Source organism: Falco cherrug, chromosome 5, assembly GCF_023634085.1.
Source record: "Falco cherrug isolate bFalChe1 chromosome 5, bFalChe1.pri, whole genome shotgun sequence".
NCBI lineage: Eukaryota > Metazoa > Chordata > Aves > Falconiformes > Falconidae > Falco > Falco cherrug.
This window is the reverse complement of record NC_073701.1, coordinates 19,498,985-19,524,369: the sequence shown is the minus strand read 5'-3', so window position 1 is coordinate 19,524,369 and position 25,385 is coordinate 19,498,985. Positions and strand designations below refer to the sequence as shown.

General features: G+C 40.4%; 1 protein-coding gene across 6 annotated transcripts; it reads right to left on the bottom strand.

Annotated features, from left to right (window-relative positions):
• Positions 1-379: 379 nt before the first annotated feature.
• RECQL (RecQ like helicase) lies at positions 380-25,205 on the bottom strand. 6 transcript variants are annotated; one of them, XR_001335552.3, is made up of 17 exons: positions 24,753-25,088; positions 24,155-24,240; positions 23,267-23,339; positions 21,762-21,959; positions 19,819-19,998; positions 18,814-18,920; positions 17,661-17,859; positions 16,355-16,521; positions 15,720-15,801; positions 14,436-14,584; positions 14,231-14,348; positions 12,430-12,568; positions 11,504-11,595; positions 9,366-9,585; positions 8,333-8,462; positions 7,879-8,126; positions 380-3,804 (listed from the first exon to the last, which is right to left on the bottom strand). XR_001335552.3 is itself a non-coding variant. In XM_055711324.1 (16 exons), the coding sequence occupies exons 3-16, from the start codon at positions 23,280-23,282 to the stop codon at positions 7,938-7,940; spliced, it is 1,986 nt and encodes a 661-aa protein (XP_055567299.1). In that variant the 5' UTR covers positions 23,283-23,339; positions 24,155-24,240; positions 25,171-25,205; the 3' UTR covers positions 7,829-7,937. The 6 variants fall into 6 exon arrangements, 3 of the variants coding, with proteins under 3 accessions (XP_055567299.1, XP_014142500.2, XP_027653192.2); XR_003557698.2 differs by lacking the exon at positions 380-3,804 and adding an exon at positions 5,843-6,440; XR_003557697.2 differs by lacking the exon at positions 380-3,804 and adding an exon at positions 6,473-6,490.
• Between the last annotated feature and the right edge of the window lie 180 nt (positions 25,206-25,385).

The window sequence follows — 25,385 nt, the reverse complement described above, 5'->3', positions numbered from 1 at the left end:
AGTTACCAGAGCCTGGTTTCCCTTGGCTGACTGCTGTGCAGGTTCCTCCTCTCAGCCTGTGAGCCACCCTTGTGAGCTGGGATGTCTCGATGGGATGGTGGTGCCTTCCCTGCCTAAAGCTACCTCCAGGCTTGGGCGGTGTGAGCATTGGCAAAGGTGGGAAAGCTCCTGCTTCCTAAAACTGCTTGCTCAGGTGAATGTTCACAAGGCAGGCGGGCTGTGTTGGCATCCCACGAGCAGCCAGGTCTCAAGGCTCCTGTTGCAGCTCATGGTACCATCTCTGTTGAGCTGGCCCATGTGGAGAGGACATCTGGGCACAGGGCACTTGGAGCTCTTACTGCCTAGAATGTGGCCTGCGAATATATGGCAAGGTGAATGCTTTTTTTTTTTTTCCCCCTCCCCATAAGTTTATTTCTGAAATAAATGTATTTTCTGCTCAGCTAAGTGCAGCACGCAAACGTTGAACAATGAAAGCCAGGGTGAGCTGTCAGTTGAGTGGTGCGTTCTGACGGATCTCCAGCAGGATTGGTGTGCAGTGCACTCCACGGAAAGGTTAACGCAACAGCGCTGGTGGATGTTGCCTGCAGCAGTCTTCCCTGTCAAGAGCCTGTGGAGCAGGCGGCTGTATCCAGCTTATGTGGTAGGTGGGATGGGATGCCACCTTGGGTGAGAGTCCCGTATCCCGATGGTGTTCTTAATAGGCAACTGTTACAGTCACCATAAAACCATTCATGGGGACCCTGTGTCCTGGCTGCTTTCTGCCTGCTCCTCTCTTTCACTGTCAGGCATATTGGTTCCAGGAAGGAATTTGTGCAGGCACTAAACTCCAATCTGATTTGTGGTAACTAGTGACAAAGTACCTACTACGAAGTTGCAAATAGGGCTTTAAGCTGTTAGTTTCCAATCGTAACTAGCTCCCTGGCTGTATGTTTAGTTAAGCAAGATGTCCTTTAAGTGAAGTGTACGCACAGGGTTGCTTCAGTCAGATTTCTTCTTTTTTAGTTGCTAAGTGTAATTTGGTAATGAGGTGATAAAGTGCAACAATTTAAGGTATTCTTTAATGTCCTCTCTGTATTCCATAGTGCCATTCATGAACATAGGTTGTTTCATACTGGCTTTTGGTTTGCTGTAATTGATACTTGGGAGTTGCTGTTTATTTAGGGTCAAACCAGGGACAATTTGTTTTACTCCGCTAGATGCAGAGTTGACAATATATATTAAGACTTCTCCCAGAAAATCATTCTAATTATTTTTTCAGAGAATGACTGTTTAATTAAATGAATTAATTCCACTTTTGGCAAAGGTTTCAGTTGCATGGTGAGTGAAATACTAAGTTTTAGTTGCTAACAAGATTCTACCAGAAAAACAAAGATGAAGAGCATGTTCGAATGTCTGGGGGGGGAAATCCAAAATGAAACCTACCAGAAACTATGTTTATAATGAGTCTGAACTTGCCTTACTGATCATTGGCTGCTAAGATCTTAAAAAAAAAATAAGGAAATCTATCATTCAGGCTCATGTGTGCCTAAGCAATACATGTACAGCAGTAGCTGTTGGGTCTTCACAAGTAACAAGCACAGTTACTTGTTTCTGGGAACACCGATGGTCATCATAGGAAGGCAACACGTCTGTCTACTGACATATGTAACTGACATACAGTTAATATTTTCCCTGCTGAAATGAGGCAGAAATACATTGTAGCTGAAATTTTCTTCAATCCATAGAGATTGCTGAGGAAAGAGATTGTGCCAGTGTAGAATGGCTGCGGTTCAGCTAGCAAGATGTAGTGTCCTATGTTACAGGTTGAGTTAGGTGTGGAATGAAAGAGATTCGTGGTGCTAAATTACACTGCAGAAGGTAGGACTGAGCAAAGAAACCAGCATCGATGCATTTTAAATAACCAGTTTCAGAGGGTATTGATTACATGGCAGTAAGTACTTCTTGACCGGGAAAAGCAGGAATAGGAGAAAGCTTCTGCTGAAGTTTTTAACATACCCTGACACTTGCCTGTACTGAAAAACATCAGCTGTTGTGAACTCCAAGTGCTCCTTCAGGTTTATTTCAAAGTAAGAAAAAGTTTTTACAGTGAAAACAGTCAGTCAGTGGAACAACCTCTGCCGGGCAGCGGCAGGGTCCTCATCACAGGAGGTTTTCAAGACACAAGTAGCTGGACAGGCTGCCGATCATCTCATCTAGTCTTCCTTTCCCACAAGAGGTTGGACCAGGTCTTTCAAGGTCCCTTCCCATCTGGGCTGTTCTGTCTGCGTGTGGAAGAGTGCTCAACCACGTGGTTTGCTCCTTGTTTGGAAAGGGTATCACCTTCCTCAGTTCTTCCTGCAGGGAACTGCGCCTGCCATTACTATGAAGCTTTTCCTTTTATGTGTCATTAGTCAAATATAAATACTAAGACAGCAATAGTGATCTAGCAGCTTGTAAATGTGAGAGAAGGGAGGTCACGTGGTTCTAGGCTGAGATCAGTCTCAAAGGAGTTAATAAGGGGAATTCCTGGTAACTGAATTTATCCCAACAGCATTTTACAGTCCTGAAATTAGGGGCTCGATATACATCACCTTCTCGTTCAGAAGACATTAGAGGGGAAATCCAGAACCCTAAAGGGCAAGGAAAGGACCACCCTGGTAACTTTCACCTGGTTCACCAATTCTTTTTTATAAATAGCATAACGATGACATCTGCATTTCTGAGGGTGAGCACCACTTAAAGGGTCCATGGGAACTGGAAGGGTGGGCAGGGCTGCTCTGCAGGCCTTCTTCCTCAGCCCTGCCCTTCCTGCTCCAGCTCTGGCAGTCACGGGTAGGACTGAAAGCGCCAAGTTCCCGGTAGCAGCAAAAGGCCTCGCTGGTTACCAAACGCCAGGGCTGCAGTAGCGGCTCAGGTTTTTCAAACTTATCAAGGTAATAGCTTAAGCATTCTTTTTATCATCTGTCCCTTTGTACCTAGTACACTCAGGTCACACCCATGTTCAATTTCAGGTCCTGACAGCGTTCAACTTTGAATATATTTTTTTGCCTTTCCAACAACAACAAAAAGTATCAGTTTCAATCTAATTCCAAGCCTCAAGATTAAGATTCTACTGTAATTTCTGAATTACCAAATTCCCACTACTTGTGAAATACCTTAAAAATGTTAAACATCTTAAACCAGATTCACTTCTAATTAGACTACAGATCTGTAGTTGGACTATAAGCCAATTCCACAAGAGAAGGAGAGGAAAAAAGTATTTCTTGAGTGGTGTTTTTTTCTGTACTACCCAAATAAAGTATGACTCTTACAAAGGGAAGAGCTGAGATCGATAAAAGTTGATCGATAAAAGTACTAGATTTAGGTACTTCTGAAAAGCACAGGAGTGGCGATTTTCTATTTGAGTAACAAGCCAGAGAAATCCAGTTCTAAGAGCAACAGATGTATTTTAAAGGGATAACTACGTATAGTATTTCACAAAAATCTCTGTGATTAAGAAGTAATGCAATGTACCAATGCCCTGTTGAAATTCTTCTCTAAAGTACATTCAGGTACTCCAATAGGCTGTAGTAGGTGTAAGTATTGCAGAAACGGGCCACCTCTGCTCCAAGCTGTAGCGACGGTGATGTCCGCGTGGGCTGGCACAACCACCCCCGTGTGACGGAGGCTTTGGCCCAGGCCCAGCCCCAGCAGCAGGATGCTGCAGCAGCCCAGTTCTCCTGATGCCTGGTGCCTCACCCTGGGCCGGTGGCAGCAGCCTCACCAGTGGGAGCTGCGCTCCGGGTGCCGTGCAGAGTGAAGGAGCTGCGGGAGGCGGCGAGTGGCCTATGAGGAGAAACGGGAGGTGAAGGGGTCTTCAGAGATGTACAGAGCTACGGACCACGCAGGTGCTGTATTGCAAAAGGAGGGCAAACTTGGATGACCCTCACAGGAGCAGTGGATAGAGGTTCCCTGTCCTGGTTTCGGCTGGGATGGAGTTAATTTTCTTCCTAGTAGTTAGTACAACGACATGTTTGGGATTTAAGGTAAGGATGATGCTGACAACAAGGGATGTTTTAGTTGGTGCTAATTAGTGCTTACTCTAAATCAAGGACTTTCAGTTGCCCATGCTCTGCCAGTGCGGAGGTGCACAAGAAGGTGGGAGGGAGCAGAGCCAGGAGAGCTGACCCGAACGAGCCAAAGGGGTATTCTGTAACACCAAACATAATGCTGGGTATATAAATGGGGGTGGGGTGGGGAGAGCAGGGGTGAGGTTGGCTGGGACCTGCAATCGCTGCTCAGGGACTGGCTGGGCATCCATCAGCAGGTGGCGAGCAGTTGTGTCGCGTGTCACTTGAATTTCTTGGGGTTTATTCCTGTCTCTTGTAGCTCCATGTTAATTGTTGTTGTTGTATGTTACTTTATTTCACTTGTTAACTGTTCTTGCCTCAACCCACGGGTTTTTACCTTTTCCTGATTCTGCTCACCATCCCACAGGGGTGGGGGGAGTGAGCGAGCAGCTCAGCGGTACTTGGTTGCTGGCTGGGGTGAAACCACGACAGTCCTTTTTGGTGCCCAGTGTGGGGCACAACAGGTTGAGATAATGAAAAATCTGGCTGCGATGTGTTAGAACAAATCTGTTATAAGCATTCATTATGTTATAGTTTAATAGCTGCTGGTTCACAATGTTGATTTGTTTGCTCTCAGAGTTGTTGCATTTGTTCTTAAAGTTGCATCATGTAGTACCTTACTTGCACTATGTGCTCCCTGTTGTGCTGTTTAATCACCTCTGGGGCCTGGGCTAAGGTTGTAATTTTGTTGTACCTATGAACACTGCTTTCTGGTAAGAGTAAAACTGCTGGGCCTGAGACTAACCTGCTGTTTGTCATCCCCGTACTTGGGGAGCCATCTACCGGAAAAGATTAATAATTCCACCTTTACCCTTTTCTTGGAGAGCAAACCTATAGAGGAGATGTCTTCCCATATCCTCCCCTTCCCCACCAGGCTGATGACAGTAGCATTTGAGAATTGTAAAAATCCTTGCAATGTTAAAACCAGCATCTTGCTGAATATGTTCCAGGTCTTACTTAAGGTTAAACAACTCTTGAAGAATACCACCCAGAGAGCTGCCCCGACGTTGGATAGTTACAAGTGGCAGGGTGTGTGGGATAGTGTGGGCAAGTACCTAGGACCGTGGGCACCTCCACTGTTTTGGAACTTCACCTCTGAACAAGTGCAGAATCTGGAAAAACTTGTAAAATACTTGGAAAAAGTATGAACCAGAGAACCAACCCATGCTGGTTTTAGTCACCCCTATGCACCAGAAGAAATTGACACAAAAGCTAGCTCATTCAGTAGAAGACAAAGCAGGGCCATCACAGGAACAGGAGGAAAAGGCACCAGAGGATAGCTCCTACTCCCCACCTGTATGGACCAGTATCTCCGCTACTAGCGGTCAGCGTTCTTTTGCTGAAGAGAGGGCTTTTATCCGTCAGGGATATAGAAGCTACACACCACAGGGTACCCTGTGGCTTCACCTGCAGCACCATGGAGAGGACATGAGGGAGGGGGACAGAAGATCCACCTCAACCCCAGAGGCACAGGTGCATGAGCTGCGAGGAAAAACAGTTACAAATGGGTGTTCTTCCAGGAAAACTGCTGCTCCCGTCTCCAGGGGCCAGTTTCCCAGACAGGGAAGGGCTGATCTTACTCCTGATCCTACGGTGTCCTCGTTTCAGCTGGGATAGACTTAACTTTCTTCCTAGTAGTTGGTATGGTTAAGTGTTTTGAATTTAAGATAAGGATAACGTTAACAACACAGGGATGTTTTAGTCAGCTTGTTGTGGGATCTGCTTGCCAGGATCCCAGGGAGACTGCCCTGGAAGGCAACGGGGCTCAGGAGAGCTGCTGGATTTCCAAACCTTCTCAAAACACAAATAGCCCATTCCAAAGTGCAAAAGGTTGAGCAAGCATGGCAGAAGACCAGCACAGGTGAACAGAGAACTCCTCAGCTAGGTGAAACACAAAAAGGAGGCACAAGGTAAAAGATACCCAGAACAACATGGGACATAGAATAAACATGCATTTTTTGCCTCGTTTTCACTGGTAACATTTTCCCTCCGACCTCCCAGGTCCCCAAGCCTACTAATAGTCTGGGAGTAAAGCAGTAGAGGAAAGTGGTACAGATCACTTCAGCCAATTGGTCACACACAATTCCACATGACTGGATGGGCTGCACTGAGGGATGCTGAGGAAGCTAGCAGAGGTCGGTGCAAGGCTGCTATCATTTCTGAAAGGACTTGGAGGGTGGGGGAGGATCCTGACAACTGGGAAGAGGCAGCTATCTCACCAGCTTCAAAAAGAAGGGCCTAAGGCCTTAACATGCAGTCAGCTTCATCTCAGCCCTCAGAAGACTTACAGAGCAAATACTCCCAGAAGACATCTTCAGACACATGAAGGTGATTGGGAACAGCCAGACAGATCTATCAGAAGCAAAGCATACCTGATCAACCAGGTGGGCTGAGGCAGCTGCCTGTGTGAATAAGAGGGTAGCAATGAATGTTGTATACCTTGACTCTAGCAAGGCTTTTCGCATGATTGCCTGTAATTTCCTTACAGCTAAAAATATCAGTGAGATAGAAGCTGGATAAATGTACAATAAGGTAAGCAGAAAGTTGTCTGGACCACCTGGTTCAAAGAGTTGTGATCTGTGGTACGAGGTCCAACTGGTGGCCATTTACTACTGGCAACACTCAGTTCGATACTGGGGCCATTACAATTTAGGGTCTTCACTAACAATCTAGACACAAGGATGGAGTGTGCTCCAGCCAGTCTGCAGGTGATACTGAAGCTGGGAGAGCTGTTGATACACTGGAGGGCAGGGCTGCTATTCAGGCTGGACACATGGCCTGACAGGGACCTCTAAGTTAAAGGTAAAAGCACAGTCCTGCACCTGGGATGGAGTAACATCACACAACAGTACAGGCTGGGGCCAGACTGACTAGCAAATAGCTTTGCAGGAAAGGACCCAGGTTCCCAGTAGATAACAAGCTGAACACAAACCAGCAGTGTGCCTCTCCAGCACAGCCAACCGCATAGTAGACCATATTAGCAAGAACATAACCAGCAGTTTGGAGGAAAGACTCTTCCCGGGTATTCAGCACTCATGAGATTACAGCTGCAGTGCTGGGTTAAGTTCTGTACATCCCAGTAAAAGAAACATACTGATACACTGGATTGAGTCTAGCAGAGGACTACCAAGCTGCATAGGTGTGCAGAGAGGAGAAACAGAGAACTGGAATACTTCCAGATTAAAAAGAAAAAAGCTGGAGGTGAGGAGGAGTGATTGTTGTCTTCAACCACCTAACGGAAGAGCATAGCAGCAATAGGGCCAGATATTTCTCAGATGAGCACAGTGGTAGGACAAGAGGCGACACACAAGTTGCAACCCAGGAAATAACAATTAGCTCTAGGAAATGTCCTTTTTTTAAAATTTATTTTTTAGTCACGAAGGTGGTCAAACACTGGAACAGGTGCTGAGAGGGGTGTGCAATCTCCATTCTTGGGGATGGACAAAACCAGACACAACCCTGAGCACCCTGTTTCAGCTGGACCTGCTTTGAGCAGGAGGATGTATTAGATGATCTCTGAAGTCTGTTCCAGGCTGCATGATTCTGGAATAGTGTCACTATATGCTACACTTCCAAAAGAGTTTAAAACGCAACACAGTAATTACTTACATTTTGTAGTCATTGCTGTATCGTGCTGTACGCACTGGTTATTTTGATATGAAGCATTTTTCCCTTGACTATTGACTTTTTTCTAGATTTGAGGGTTTTAAAGATACTTGTTTCCATTTGTTTTTCTTAAAAAAAAAAAAAGGCACAAAAAATACCGTTACTAAAACACAACTGAACTTACACATTGCGTTGCACATGGAGAAGCAAACATGATTAGATCCTAAACGTAGTCTGTAAAAGTCAGTCAACAACTACTGGTTGGTCATCTCCACCTGCCTGAATCTTAAGCTTCTTTGCTTTTAAGTTAGAACCACAGTTAGGTCGTTTATGCTGCTGAGACTTCTTCACCACTGAATCTTGAACAGTCTTTGAAATAGTCTGACCGTCTTCGCTGCTTCCTTTTGAATTCGAAGATTGAGATTGTTTGTCCTGTAAGTTATAAACAATTCTATTAAAATTCCAACATTGTTTTTCTTCTTTTTAGTGTTCCTGCACAAGAGAGGATACTTATGAGGTCCATTTTAAATCCTGTTGATTGCATTACTATGAAAAATATATTGAGCAGATACCAAACTATTAAAATGAACTATAATGGAAAAGATATCTATATAGCAAGTCAGTACAGATATAAATACCTTGTAAACACTTTTCTTGTTTGTTATCCCTTCTATAGTTATGATGTGTGCCTCATTTTTCAGCAGACCTGCTTTTGGTCCTGTCTTCAGGTAGGATATTGTAGCGAATGCTGTGAAGCTGAAGTCTTCCCTGCATAAATTAAATCAAGTGTTACAAGGAAAGGTTGGAGAATGAGATAGCCTAGACCATGCAGCTGGAAAATGCGACACATTAACCCTTCTGATGGATGTTCCAAATAGCAGCTTTATTCTGCTTTACCTATTCAAGTGGATAGTTAATTTAGAGTGAGTCTGGTCAACACAGAATTGTGGACACACACACAGACACACACACAGACACACGTCAGTCTGTTGGAATACATGGAGGAAAATAAGGAAAACTAAATGTAATAAGTCATCTGTTCACCCTCTTAAGAGTATAAAAAAATCAGCTGTACAAACAGATGCCAAAAAAAACTTAAGACAAAAATAAAAGAATGAAATATTTGATTTGTACATATTCTTGAAACTTCTAAAACTATATGAAAACACAAAACACGTACCCCACAGACAGCCACATTACAAAAGGAGCACTTATTTTCACTATGCTTTCTTAAAATTTCTGAGTACCACTTTCCACGTTAGTCAGCTTGTCCTGACTTAGACTTCATCTGGGCAACCCCATTTGCTTTGCTTATCCGTGGAATGTAAATGAGACTGCATGGAAACAGAAGACTTCTCCAAAATGAAGCCTGCTGCAGATTTAAAGATTCAACCCAAACACAGGAGACCCCAGCTTTCTAAAAGTGCAAGAGATGCAGCATTTCAAATGTTCCTCCAACTTCTGTTTTAACATTTTGAAGTAGAAATATAGTAGTCTTTTGATATTTTTCCAAAATACATTTTGATTTTTTTAAAAATACATTAAATGCATCTGAAATAAAGGCTAAAAATGAGACTATAAAACGCATCTGTTAATATTATACAAAAGTAACATGATAGTAAAGAAAAATTACTACTAAACGTTAAAAAAAGAAGTAATCATCTTACATACTTCAGATACTGCTGCAGCAGTAAATGGACAATAATTCTCTCCAGTTCCTCTCGAGGGTGCTTTGGTGGAGTAACTTCAGCTACCCTGAATTTTGATACACCTTTCCCGGACCACGCATCGATTAATTTCAGTGGGGTGAGTTTCTCGCTCATGTTTTCAGCTTGCTCAAGTATCTTGATTAGATCCCTGCAGTACCCTGTTATATCCATTTTCTCACATGCTACAAATAAAAGTGAAGTAATAATATAGATAGCAAGTTATTTATAGTTGTTTAAATAGCATCCATATATATGTTAGGTGTACACATATATATTCACTTCTGTGTATTTATTTATATATATATATATAGTATAACATTTGTAAGGTAGCTACTATGTCACTCTGCAGCTAGATTCCTTTTCCTCACCCATAATATTTATTATGGAAAGATTAGAGAACAAAGAAGACTTGAAGAATATAAGCAAGACACAGACAAAATTAGTCAAAAAAAGTATTAATTTCATTATACAGATTAGCTTCATTGTGAATAATTATTCTGAGCACTAACATATCCATTTAGTCCATCACGATGACACTTCTACTGCAGATAATTACCTCAACTGCCTCTTCCAATACTAAGAATTAAGTACTGAAAAACTATTACTACTGCTAGGTTTCCTCAGACCTTGCTTATATATCAAAAGGCCCTGAGGGTGAACCAGCAGCAAACAGGATATATTTCAACTATATTTCATCACATGACTCCTGTGAGTCTTAGGTACAAGCCAGCTCCATACTCTTCTCAGCCTCCGATTCCAGTATAAATTTCAGCTAAGCCCCATTTCCAACTAGAAGACAGCAAGACATTATCACTCACATGATTTTGCAAAACAGTTTTATTATATAGATATTAAATGTATAAAGAAGTGAAGTATCTTTTAGTCTACTTCACCCCCAAAAAACATACAGGGCAACAAAGGCTAGTTATGAGAACAGCTTTGAATAGAGTTGTTCCTAAGGTTTTCAAGTGTTGATCACAACATCATCCAAATGCTTTGCAACAGGTATGTGGCATGTGGAGATGTTATTTTCCAGATATTAGAAGAATTCACCTTGTCCTAAAAGAAATTTAAGGGGGGTTTGTGTGTCCAGTTAGAGATGCCCAAGACCAACATTTTTCAGTACTCCTCTCAGAGCTTTCTGGCTTTATATGGCATTTCCTTTGTCTAAACCACAGCTCTCACTTAGTAAGTGCAGCAACAGGTACACTTCGTGCATTTTCAGAGACTTAGGGCTTTCTGGATGGGTACTAAAATGACAGTTAAAGCAGTCAGTGATCACCCATGAAAGTGTAGTTTAAGCTAGCTACCCAATGCTGCCCAGGATGTCTGTGGGCAAAGCAGCAAAAGAATTTATGCCCCAAAACCATGTTCTACTGAAACCATCCTCCTTTATGATGCAGCATGTCTTGTTTCAGCTCATCTCCCAAATTCCCTCTACGTCTGGCCCGTTTGCCTTCCCTCTTAGGATCCCAACTGTCTTCCAAAGCGAAGGCACACACTAGACAGGCATTGTTAGAGCTAACACACAGCAAAATCCTGAATTAGTGTGCTGAGTTGTTCTGCACAACTGTCATGCACAGTCCTGCCACAGGTACGTCTCATGAGTGTGCAGCACTGAAATCCTCAGAGATTTTACCAGGCAAGCTGTAAGCGGACAGGTACAAACTGTGCCTTCTCAGAGCCTAAGTGTGAACAGTTTGGCACACAGAGAGCAAAAGGTTCCTTCTCAAAATAAAGCTTTCACACCCGAAATTCTGGAACAAAATCTGACACATACTAGGAACTTTTTAAAACGGGTAAGCCAATCTCCCCCTTGCCCCAGCTTCACTTTTGGGAACAGTTGAATGGCTGAGCCTGAAAGATACTAAAGTGTTTGGCCTCAGGTAAAAAGCTAAAGCAGAAAGAAGCCTGCTGAACACCTTGAACTTGGCAACACTAAGCTACCAAAAACTGATGTTCATAAAATCTGTACCTTGGAAACAGGCAGTATTATGAGTACACTTACAAGAGTTGCTCACAGATTCTCTAACCTAGACATGTCTGAAAGCCAACCTTCTCTATCTTCTCTGTCATTGGTTATAAAACCAACTTACTTACAGTTCTCTCTACAGCAGTTATCACACATTCTGTTGCAGTTTGCAGAATCCCATACTTCATCAAAATGATGGGCTATGAGGACCCGGCGACATCTGAGAGAACAGAGAGCAAAGAGGGACTACAGAATGTGTGTACACCTGTGTTATAAATCACAAAAGTATCAAAAAGAAGGGCCCTTGGGTCAGCTCATATCTGAAAACACGCATGAAGAATTATTTCTGGAAAAATCAGAAAATAAATACTGCAACACAGTATACCCTGTCAGTTATGCTAACAGGAACAACTAGTAGCTTTCAGTAATAGTAAACACCACAGTAGGAACAATTTGGTTAAAGCAGAAAAGTATAATCTGCAATCTCAAGAGAATGAAAAAAGTCATGAAAAGTCATAAGAATATGAACTAATTCTTAAGACCGATGACCACATAGGCTATATTGAATGCACAGGTTGTCCACAACATAGATACAAGTGTTTTCCATCAAGTATTCCAAATAGCTGTAATAATAGCATTAAGCATGTGGATTCCTGTATGGCCATTAAACACTGGTACCACAGAGTAAAAACAAAGCATTCCAGTTTTTCCTCTGAATGGAATTTGAAATTCAGTGTTTGTTGACAGATATTTCACCTCAATGTAACTGCTTCCAGAACTTTATCCTGAAGCTGGCAAGCAACTCAGCAACATCGAGTTACGTGCAAGAGTACACATACTGAGCGGCCAAACCACAAACTCCAAACCGCAGACTCTGTTACACTAGTAGTGTAACACTATAGTGTGACAGGGGGTTTTGTTTTGTTTGTTGATTTTGTGGGTGGTTTTGTTTGGTTGTTTTGTTGGGGTTTTTTTTTTTCTAAATGCCCTCTAAAATACCCAAGAATATTAGCCTATTTAAAAACTGAGCAACCAAGCCACCATAATAACTTACTTCTTCATATTCTGGCAGTAAGACACCATATCATACAGCTTCTCTTGCCCTACATTTTCCATCACTACCATTGAGCTGATTCTGAATATATCTCCAAAACCATAATACAAAATGCAGTCAGCTTTTTGGTCATCTCTACCTGCAATGCATTAAACCAAAAAAATTTAGAAAAGATTTATTTTAAGCACAGCATTTTCTGGTACAAATTCCACTTTTATCTGCATGGGCTTCTGCAGCCTGTATATAGAGAACACACGACTGTAACAGAGTATCAAGCATAACCTATTAGCCAGTAGAACACAGCATGATACATACTAGAAATAAAATAGATTTAGAACAGTATTCTAACAAATACAGAATCAAGCAAACTGAAAATACTACACAATGAAGATTTTTACTCCAACAACCAAAATAAAATACTACCATCCTACAGAAAGTCAATGAAGTCACTATTTTCTCACCCCAACACCTCTTGGAAAATCCTAGCCAAATACATCTTAAAGCCTAATTCTTATTTGATTAAACGACATTGTGACCTTCAAATAACTTATTAGGTATTAATGATAATAAATAAAGAACTAGGTATGATTTAACAAACAAAATATTCTGTTTAAAACCAACTGTGCCTTCTATAGATAACCTAGATCACCTCTTCCTTCCCACTGCCCATTCCTCCCAAGGACGTGCTGATGAGTGCTCCCCTGCTGTTTACAAGATCCAGAGAGTAGAAAAGGTCTAAACCCCTAAACTTTTTTAAAAGTTAAACATGTAACAAAAAGGAATTACTTCACTTGGATGGGCAGTCAAAGGGAAAAAGGAAGGTTTCATAAACTAAGTAGCATGTTCAGGCAAACTAGTAGCAGTGCTCAAGTAATCCCTCCCCAGAAGAATCTCTTTTAAATTAGTCATGAAAAAGAAACACAATTTCTCGCTTTAATAATCCAAAACTGATAAACACTGTGAATCAACTGTTGCAGCACCTATATGGTCCTTGTCTCACCACTTCAGTATTTATAATTCCTGTTACCTCTAGCACTATCCAAAGTAACCAGGTTCTAGTGTAAACAGATGCAAACTCCCACAAACTTTGATGACTGATGTATTTCTTAGGCCAGCATTAAGGCCAATTCCTATCATACAGGCATAGTTAAGATCTCAGCCAGTTGCCCCTCAATGTCCTTAAAAACCTTTCCTCCACATAGATTCAAATTGGTCTTTGAAAAAGTAATAATGCACAAGGTCAAAAAACCCAGAATAAAACACCACAAAACCTTTTCTTTTCCAGCCATAACAGCTATTTAGTGCTGCTATACATTGATCAATCCTTTAAATTCCCTGCTCCAGACTCCCTATCCTACCTGTATTTCTGTGGCCACCAAAATTCATACAGTGATTAGACATAACCTTGAGACAATCTGAGTAAATCACACATCCCAGTAGCAATGTGCAAAATAAATAAATAAATTCCTTTCTGTAACATACATCTGATCAGTCAATGACATGTTATGAAATTATTCTGGCAAGCCACAGATGTAAAAAAAAAAATCAAATAATTAAAAAATTGCCAAGTAAAGGGCTATGTACCCAGCTAGTCTTTGCTATACTGCAGTACAGAGGCCTGAGATCATGCATGTAGTTTATATTTGCTTTAAAGTCTCTTTACAGAGGCAGAGTGGAATTATACACTTTGGAACGTGTCTCAAAGACAAGACACTTTACACAAATGGCTGAAATCAAAGTACAATTTTATTTGCTTAAAGGATGTAAATGGTGACTTTGCAAAAGACATTTCCTACAATACCTGCACGTCCACTCTCTTGGTAGTAGTTCTCCATGGATTTGCTCATAGAATGATGAATTACAAACCTCACATCAGGTTTATCAATTCCCATGCCAAAAGCAACAGTTGCCACTACAACCTGAAAAAAGATTAAGAAACCATCAAGGTACCAAAACACAATTTGTTTACGTAAGATATAAAAGTCTATGAGAAGTATTTACTTAACCTGGATTTGATTTGCTGCCCATCCTTTATGAACTTTTGTCTTATATTTAGCATCCATGTTTGCGTGGTAAGTCCCCGCCTTGATTCCCAGTTTCTGCAAACTCACAGTTACTTGCTCAGAATCCTTCTGAGAAAAACAGTAAACAATTCCTGCACAAAGGAGAGATGCCTTATTGTAATGTCTTTTTTAAAAAACCCAAAATCTCCAATACTTAAAAACAACTTTGAAAGTTTTATTAACTTAGAAATAAATAAATAAACAAACAAACATTAAACAATCTTAGCGCCTACTCAGTCTGCAGCATTGGTAGCCATGAAGGGAACTTCAATTATGAGCTTTGACTCATAGGCTAAAGAGAAAATACGGCTGCCAATCCACATAATCATGGAAGTGTTCTATTAATCTTCAAGGAAGACAATGGTTATTAATACTTATGTAAAGGAGTGCTGTTCCTTATGACATCTCACTTGATGTTTCAAATGCTTTTTGTCATTAGTCAGTCTGGGCTAAATCAAGGATTACACACAAAGCCATGCGATCTGTGATCATCTTTGCGCAGTTCGTACTCCAGGAGCTGGTCACCACAGCCACAGAGTTCCACAGCAGAGACAGGGTCAGACTGCTGCTCTGGAAAATTGGTTCTGCTGCCTTTGTAATACGGCTCTCCTCTTTATTTGCACTACATAATTTGTTGGTTACGTAAAGTCCAACTTCTTCCTTATTTGCACTACATAATTTGTTGTTACATAAAGTCCAACTTCTTCCTTATTTGCACTACATAATTTGTTGTTACATAAAGTCCAACTTTTACAGTTCTGCTTCCATCACAAAAGTGCAATTCACCCCACCACAGACCCGTTCTGGGCACTGAATAATACATGAATCTTATGTTCCAATGTGAAAAAGAAGTGTTAAAGATAGTAACTATCCTGACACAGATACTAAATGACATATGCATGATTTAAGAACATATAGATAAACATTTTTGAGCCTTGTTTGCACAATCTTAAGAATTTGTTGTACTTACCTATGTAAATATTGTTCTATATACATCAACATTATATTTCAATACTTCAGAATATGTAAGTAAACTGTAAACATTTAAGCACTAATGAATGAACAGAGTAATTATTCAAGGTACAGATCTTACTAAACTTCATTTCTTCTAATGCTGAATCTTTAAGGCTGAATTTCTCTACATGTTTCAGTATCATTTGAAAACATACCTTTAACGCTGAAGATTATAAAAAAAAAGTGCTTTTTTTTTTTTTTGACACTTTTTACCTGAGAGTCCTTTGTATCTTCCATTAATGATCTTAACAATGTCCTCAATGAAATCTTCACTATTTGAAGGCTTATGCCGAACCTCAAAAAATAATATGCATATGCCAGAGAGTTCTTCAAGCGGGCACAGTCTGTCAAACAATCCTATTATTCTACTTCTACCAGTACAACAAACACAATAACTATTCTGCCATTTAACAAAAATTACTATATTCTTTTTGTGTACAGCCAGATTACATCTCAAAAGTCAACAGAAAAACAATAACAAAACCACAAGTTTTCCTATGAAGAACAATAAAAGAACCTGTGGCTAATCTGAAAATACAACACAGCACAATAATTCACAACTTTTTGCAATCATATGAAATATTCCAACAGCAGCCTGACCCTGCTACCTATCTCTCCCCTGTACACAGTCCTATCTGCTAAGCCTTGCTCACAAAGACAGAGGACCCCAAGTTTCTTTGCAGAGGCAGCAAGTTCAGCAAGATGAGGTAATGAAAGAACACCATCATCCAGTTGAAAAGCTATTTATTATTAAAATGTGTAACTCAAAATCTATTATAAAATTCATCAGCTATACCTTACATAAGGCAACATGACTGTGATGCAGTCAAACAGGTAATAAGACATACCTCATAGTAAAGATTGGGCCGGTTGAAAGAAGCAGTGAAGGTAATGCACTTCTGAACATGCAAAATTTTCTGAGCATCCTTTAAAACATGATTTGTAGCAGTTGCTGTCAATCCAATCAAGGGAGCATTGGGAAACTGTCTTTTCAAGATACCAAGAGACTTGTAATCTAAGCAAAAAAAAAAAAAGGGGGGGGAAGATTTCTCATATCACAGATCCAAAGTTAAAAAAGGTATTCGTGTAGATAGTACTAGATAGGCTAATACTGCAATAAGCGTTACTACTGATCAATTTACTACAGAACTATTTTATATATCCAAATGAAGTAATAAGAAGGTTGCACTTATCAAAATAGAAGCTTTCTCTTCTAGCTGAATTTTACAGAAGCAGCCACAATTCAGAACGCAAAACATACTGAAATAGAAGTTCTTAAAAAGTTAGAAAAATATAAGTGGCATCACAATAACAAACATTCAGGTTATTTTGCAGGTCTGTTTTTACAAACACAGCTTTAGTAATAAACAAGCAATGTGAATTTGGATACACAGACCAGACTGTACTACAGAAAGAGTTTAAAGGCTCAGTGCTGACCGTCACTTGCTGCCTTAGAACAGAAACGCAGCCAGAGGTAAGTATCCAAATTCCACATTGCCAGTTTAACTGGCATGACTCTTTGCTCAGGAACCATTTTTTAACAAAACTACAAAGGTTGACTTTACAGTTACTATGGCTTCAAATCAGGTTTTCTTTCAAAGGCAAAGAAACAGTAACCAGTAAGTAACCCTCTTCTGCAACCGAGGGGAAAGAGACTGATAGGAAACAGACTAAGGCACTTTCTTTCCCTGCAAGTCAAGGGTGTTCGTTTCAATTTGCTTTAGAAGCAATTAAAATGTATTTCACAAATTTACAAAATGCTCTACCTCTGTCAACCATAGTGTTAGTGAGTAGTGTACAGAATGACACTTTTTCACACAGCAGTAGATTAAAGATGACTATAGTCCATACTAAAGATGACAGCCAAAAACTGTGCTTTTTAAGCTCCAATTAAAGTAAACTGAATTAGGAGTTCTTCAGATTACTGATAGCAACACCTACACTGAAATCACCTCCATGTGCATGAACTTAGCTTCTGGACAAGGATATAGTAATTTGTGAATTAAATTTGAAGTCCTTGAGCTAACACAGCTGCTTGCCACACTCTAAGTATCTACTTAACACACGAAGAAAGCACCTGGCTTTATTTCAGGCCTAACTCATTATTTATTGATGCCCAAATAACCCTGCAAACTGCATTTCTAATGAGCGTACCAGGCCTGAAGTCATGGCCCCATTGACTACAGCAATGGACCTCATCTACAGCAATGCGAGCAAGACACCCTGCTTGATAAGCTTTCTCTAGCTTTGACATGAACATTTTGCTTTTTGCAATCTTCTCCGGGGTCACATAAATGAGCTTCAGTTGTGAATTTCTGTTTAGCATTTCGGTATGAACCCACTTCACGTGTTCCTGTTCAAAACAAAAGGAGAAATCAGGGGCTAACAAACTAGGACAACACACTGAAGTTGCTTAGCGTTAGGATCCTTAAGAGGTTATTAACAATTCATAAGGGTAATTAACAGAAACTGATTAACATTTTATATATAATGATCTTCTAGAGTAGTGGTAAATACTGTGTAACAGTTTGTTTTAATACTAAATACCTGCCACAGGGCTTTGAAAAAGCAAGCTATTGAATATTTGTCTTTGCTTCATCACGTGGTATCAGTATTTTCCCAATAAGTCATGATGTACCAAACATGCCTGTGGTACTACAAGTGTAAAATAGTTTCTTGCACACAACTGTAGCCTTTGCTACTGAATTTTCAAAGTGTTCTACATCAAAGCAAGCTCCGAGTTTGGCACATTGCATTAAGCCACTAACCTATCAAATCCAGTGTTACAAGCAAGTTAACGACCATGACCGCCATGTCATGAAAATAAATTTCACTGTAAAAAGCAATTGACTCATAACAGACTGGGAAATAAGTTGCTTCCTGGCCTCTGGATCAGACAGCCTACCATCCTAAAGTTAGATAAATAATTATATCTAAAAGCCTGCACTGCTCAACATGTTACTAGTGGAAAAAAAAAATAATCACCTACTCCAATCTTCTTTTAAATCTAGAAACTGACTAAAGATCTGCAGACCAGCCAAAGGTACTTCACATCCTCTTAACAGCCCCATTAAATCTATTTATTCCTTGTATTGGTTTACATGTGTTCTTGTCATTAAAACAAGAATGCGAGATGCTTATTCACGTTACCAGTATCACAGCATCTAGCTGCCAAGATACTGTTAATAAAACAGCACTAGCTGATTAAAACCATGCCATTCGCTCAGTTTTCATAAAGAATATACACAGAAGCAAGATGCTGGCACACTCACCATAAAAACCGTGAAGACTTGGCAGTTAAACATACCTTACTGCTGGAGGCATTTAACAAAGTTGCAGAAACACCAAGCTGTTCCAAAACCATGAGCTGATCTTCCATAAGTGATATCAAAGGACATATCACGAGTGTGAAACCTGGAACAATCAATTGTTGTACAAACTGAACAGTCCAGATGTCACAAATGTCTCCTCTGATATTTTTTACTAATGCATCAGCCCTAGCCCTGTTTTGAAAGAACTGCCAAACGTGAGCTTATGCTTCCTACACAGTGGCAGATCCCCCTCCTAGAAGGCTGACAAGCAAGTGCTTGGTCACATAAGGATACTTCTTATCAACTGCCCATGACACCCACCTTCTCTTACAATCTAGATCACAAACTAATGAGCTGCAATGAGTATCAGAACTAATATACAAAAAGTAAGCTGGATTCGGGTATATGCCACAAGGTGCTAACCTACCATAAAACAAAGCAATGCTAGGTATTGGTAAATTCAGTCTTTGTAAATAAGTGAACTTCCATGCAATTGGATGGGTTATTTTTCAAAAACAAGCTTAAAAACTAGAACTATACACTTATTTTAGAAAATGAATATGCAAAGTCACTCCTAAATAATCCGAAGCTAAAACTTTAGAGTGGAAGAGACAAATAACAGATGTCCATACTTTAATAAAAAATGTACAGTCTGTATATTGAATTAAAAAGGAAAGAAAGGAAGAAAAAAACAGTAACAAACTTTTAAAAAGTTCTTTCAGTGATTAATAATACAATGTATCAAGAGGAACCTAGATAAATTATTTAAATCTAAATCGCGTCTAAAAGGCACGTTATTTTAAAGCTGTTATTGCTCCTTACGAAAAAAATAAAGTGAGCAAAGCAAATTTTTCTAGTAAATCTTTTTCTCATACTTCTGCTTTTCCCCGCCCCTCACTGTGATATTAGACACCAATACAGTTAATTTTCCAACTCACTATAAAAAGGAGAAAATAAATCCAATTGTCTATATATCACCTTTTCTTCCCTTTCATACATACCATCAGAACAGACAGCTGGTAACTGATAGCAAAGGCTCTTCCCACCACCTGTAGGCATGACAAGAAATATATCCTTTCCCGCCATTGCAGCATTTACTGTTTCAAGTTGCAAGTTCCTAAACTTCTGAAGTTTAAATTTGCTCTGCAGTGCAGTTTTTATCTTGTCATACCATGGAAAATCTGTTAAGGGAAAAAAACCCATCCCAAACATTTCATAACAACATTAAGATAAAAGAAGGAGGGGCATTTTATGTATAAAATAACTAAGTCTGGAAGCGACACAATTTTAAATCAGGGAGAGTGTTCAAAGATTCAATAATGGCACACAAAAAGCTATAGTCAATCTGAGTCTGTATAAACCAGTTTTTAAGGTGGACCTTTGAAAACCCTATGAAGTGTAAACACAATCCACCTCCAGACTAAAGGCTGTCATTGCACATAAATGTTAACTAACACAAAAAACTCACAAACAGATTAAGAACTTCAAAGTGCTAATGATCAAGTTAACTGAGTGGTCCAAAATTAAATGGAAATGAGAAGCCCACCCTGAAAATAAAAAACCCCAGACACTGAGCTCTATAACATTTACCCAAATGCTTCCCTCATACAAATGCAGTGATTACAAATAGTATAATGAAGGCAGGGATACAATTTTTTTCCATATATTCCAGTGATAATAAGCATTTATTAAAAAAAGGGAGGGGAGAGGAAGTTTAATCCTCCCCAAAACAATCACCCCAACATGTTTATAATAGTTTTTTCTTTCCTTCAATAAAGAGCTAAAGATGGCATAATTTAAAGAGATAATACTGTAAAAAATTAAATTCTAGATGCATCAGGAGGCATATTAACGTTTTTCATATTATTAAAACTCAAATGCAGAAAAACTGTGGGAACACCGGACTACGCCTCATGCAATGAAGAATTAACTTTGGGACTTGAGGTGACATTGCTGCCTGATTTACAAAGAACACAGCAAAGATCCAGGGCTCTCTGAAACCAAGAAAAACCTCCCACTGAGTTCAGTGAGCTTTATACTGGAACCAAATTTAGCTACTGCTCTTATTCAACATGTACGCAACATCTGATTGCAAAGATGTTAGTTTTTAAAGCACAGGAGGAAAGAACTAGGCACAAAGCTACCCAAATCATACAACAGATACAGGCAGAAATTAACAGTGCATTTCCAAATTGCAAGCAAAGTAAAAGAGATGGTGGAAAAATAATAAAAATATCTGAATTTAATTTGGCTAGCCATAACATGGTCAAGACCCACCAACTATCCAGGACTTCAGTTAATGTTTAACTTGAAAGACAGCATCTCCAAAAGAACAGCAGCCCTCATACCACCATGAGGCACTTGCCACTTCGACTAACTCTACCATACTTATGTATTCTATGTTACTTTCGGCAGCCCACATCCATCTAATTTGCATTAATTTGGTAAGACAGTGAGGCTGCATCACCCATGGCATGGCAAACACAACCAGTGTCCTACCCACTCAAGCAAGAAGAAACACAAAGACAGCAAGAAGTAACTTCGAGAATGAAAAAATGTTATTATTAAATCCTGAAAAAATCCAGAGTAATTAGTTTTAGAATATAACCAGAGAATATAAGTATTGTGATATATCCAGATTTACTCTGGGATTCTTAGAGCAAATCAAATACAGTTGTGACTTTGCAACAAGCAAAGAATAAAAGTATCTATAACACGCTATTCTTGTGATAATTCTGCCTAGAATAACTCAGGTTAGTATTTAGGAACGTCTGGGGAGTTAAGTGCAAATAGTACCCGGTGTAATTAAGATGGCAGACCACCCAGCTGAACAAAATGCAACAGGAAAATATCACTATCCAAACATAACTCTGTATGAACACATTTTCCCCTTACTGAATTAGTTTACTTCTATATTAGAATATTTGAATTTGACTCTGTAAACCTTTTTTGTTCCATGCCTCAGCTGAGGTTTCGGTGTCTTTACTTCCGCCTGCCTCCAAGTCTTCTGAGGACTGCTTTATCAGACTCTTCACTCTCATCTTCTTTTGAATGAGTTCCTGTTGTTTATCCACAAGCTCCTGAATCTGCATCTCCACTGCTTGCAGCTCATTTTCGATGGAAGCCAGTACCTCCTCTAGTACTGAAAGGAAAAGCAAGGTGATGGCAGAATAGAGACTACAGTTAACAGGCTAATTCAGTTTTCAATGGTATTTTAATTTATTGATTGAAAACGATCAAAATTAAACAGAAAACAAAAGCATCTAGAGAAACGGAGCCTAACAGGTTCGCTGATAAGATTATAGCATTTAATACTGTATATGCCATGTAAAAACACTTAGCAAGGCTTAACAATGTATTTGTTATATTAGTAGGTCATACATACACAGGTATACTGTAAGTTATCATCTCCAATATCACGTATGAGAGATATGCAAAACTATCTTTGCCTGTGTTGATTAATAAGGAAAAAAATATAGCACATTCCAGCTTCTCAAAAGCAGTGCCTTTCCAGAGAAACACTTGAAATTATTTTATTTTCTGCAGATGCATGTTAAGCAGCAAAAAGCATTGTGCCCCTGGCCTGAGATCAAATCTGCAAGTGTTACAACAAAGACAAGTACTCCAGCCAATTCCAGGATGGGCAAAACGTTAGAACATCTTTAATAGAAAGCATTTACATGTAAGCTGCAACACTAAATTCAGAAAATAAAGGTCTTTTGAAGATGGAAATAGGATCCACCCAGATCTCCCTCCTATGCAGAACCAGAGGATCTGCTGAACATCACAGTTCTAACACTTCTGTGAACATAAGCCATTCTTCACATCTGAAAAAACTGAAGTAACACAAAAGCAAACAAGCAAACAAAAGCTTGAGTTACATAAGTGAACCTTTGGCAGGAATTTGCCTCTTTACATCCTCGCATGCATCTGTGTGACTTACAGGTTGTGTTCTAGAATCCAGTCCCCAGAGTTTAAAAGAATAATACATACCACAGCATGTCAAGTGTGTATCACCTCCGCCCCGGAAAATAAGAGATTTTGTTCAAAGCATAGTAGATATGATAACGTACTGAAGGAAGCAAAAATGTATGATATGGAAAAAGATATCTCCATTACACGTGGCACAAAATGGGGACAACAGTAGCCCACTGCTACTCAGCAGGGAAGGGTTGAAAGTATCTTAAAATATGAAGCATATTTTCAGAATATTAAAACCCAAGTAATTTCCTTGACGAACCTGCTTTTGTTTTAGTTCTTATCCAAGGAACAAAAAGTTATCCAGTAAAAGAACTTTTGCTTCAGATCTGAAGTACAATAGCACAGACCCCACAAACTCTTTTTTGTATACATTAAATTCATATAAATATCAATCAATAACATCAGGTGACTGTGTCTGTTAGCTAAAAGATAGCAAAATGAACATATTACATACTAATTTTTTATTACCTGCAACAGCTGTCATCTTTGGAGATTAGAGGATGTTATCCTTAGGAGATCTTATTTGATCAAGCAACTATCACTATGAATAAAATAAAAAAAGTATTAAAAATGATTTAATGAGTAATCCTTCTAAAACTTAGAAAAAAATTTATTGCAAGAGATTTTTCATCAGTATAGGAGGTGTTAATGTAACAGATTAAGTACTGGTTCATTTAGTCGGCCTATATAAATACGCTCAAGTAAATGACACACTTTGTTTCCTCCTACAAAGGAGACACAACCAATTCCTAAGGCTTCAGCTCACCAGCCTTCTAGATGAAACCAAGTTAATTTTGACTAAGTCATAAATTTCCTGCAAGAGACATGGTCTAATACAGAGCAGTCATTCACCTACCTTTAATCTATCTTTTTTTTTGTTTCTTCAAAGACTATTTTACAGAAAAGTCTGAACAAATTATATTGTACCCTTTAGAAAAGCAGCCATCATAACACCTAGAGGAACACTTCCAGGAGGAAGTAGTTTGGTTCAGAGAAGGGGATCGGTTTTCATGTGATCATCAGTGGGATGAACTTCGAATTGTATTTATTGGCTAACTTTTTGAACAGCATCCTTTGTTGTATTACATGCTAACAATACAAGACTCAAGAAACTTAATATTCTCTCACTCTTCTTGAATTCTGAGCTATTTATTATATACATAGGAGCCAAATCTGAGGGAAAGTGAAAGGGAACAAATTCAGTCATAACATATATTTCCTTGTGTTCCCATAAGGGGGGGGCAGGGGGGCACACATTAAAAAAAGGGGGGGGTGTACACATTAAAAAGAATGTGTGCATAAAACACTGACTCTGTCAGAAGAGGTTATAGTTAAAAATAAATTAAAGGCCCATACTTTACAAAGAAGTTGATTACTGTGTAACTCAGCAGCATCCAGGTTATGCACATAATCTGAGTTAAGCAGTTCTGTCTTTATACCACCTGCAGAAATACATTTGAAAATATTAGTCTCTCCAAAGTACAGAGCAAACAGGGATATCCCAAAAAATCAGTAGGCATGGATAAAACACACTGTAAGTGTAATACACTACTTCTACACCCCGCAGCAACCACAAACCTCACAAATATTACTAGGCTGATCGCTCAGGAAACACGGTATTTTCTTATCCAAGGAATGGCAAGAGAATGGAAATTACCTATGAAAGTTTCCCTATATGCTGCTTATGCTCCAAACATCTTTAACTCCAGCCTCTAAAAGCAGTAGCTCCGCATACCTTACAATTAATTCTATACCACCACTGCCAATAAAGACCCTCAATTACTATTTGCTTCCTTAAAACCCACTTCTCCTAAGAAACTTAACACGCTTCCTCACCCCGTCTTCCATCAGGCTCCCCACTCAAACTCCTCACTCCCAGCTCTCAGAAGCGATGTTAGAGAGCGTTATCAAACCAAGAGCCCTTAAATCAAAGAAAAAAAGCGACAATAATTACCCAGAGGTGTCACCTCAGCGGTAGTTTAACCGGGTAACAACTCCCCCAGCCGGCCGTGAAGCCACCTTAAAAAGCCCCACCTCTCAGTACGAAAGGAGAACCCAAGCCAGACCGAAAGCAGAGAGAACCGGTCACACCGGCCGCCTCAGCGTCCGCCAAGTGCAAGCCGAACGCGGAACACCGGGGGCACCCCCCGCCCCCGGGTGGAAGGCCCGAGCAGGAAGCCCCCCGCGGTGGGCTGCGGTGCGGGCCGGGCCGCGCCGCGGAGGAGCAGTAGGACGGGGGACGCACGGGCGGAGGGCGTTGCGCCGGGCAGACCCGCGCGGCCCCGGCCCCGGCCCCGCCGCGCCTCGTTCCCTCCCCCCGCCCCCGAACGGCGGGTTAGTGCCGGGGCGCCGCGGCTGCTGCCCACTCCCACCTGGACGGAGGCTCCCGGGCCCCGCCCCCTCCCCGCTCCGCCCCTTCCGCAGCCGGCTTCCCTCAGCCAATCGCCAAGCGGGGGCTGGACGCAGTCAGCCTCGCGCTCACCCCTTCTCCCCCAATCAGCAGCGGCTTCGCGAGGCTCTCGTCCGCGGTAATGAAAGCGGAGAGGCGGGCACCAAGGCGGGAGGGGGCGTAGCCGCGCGAACAACG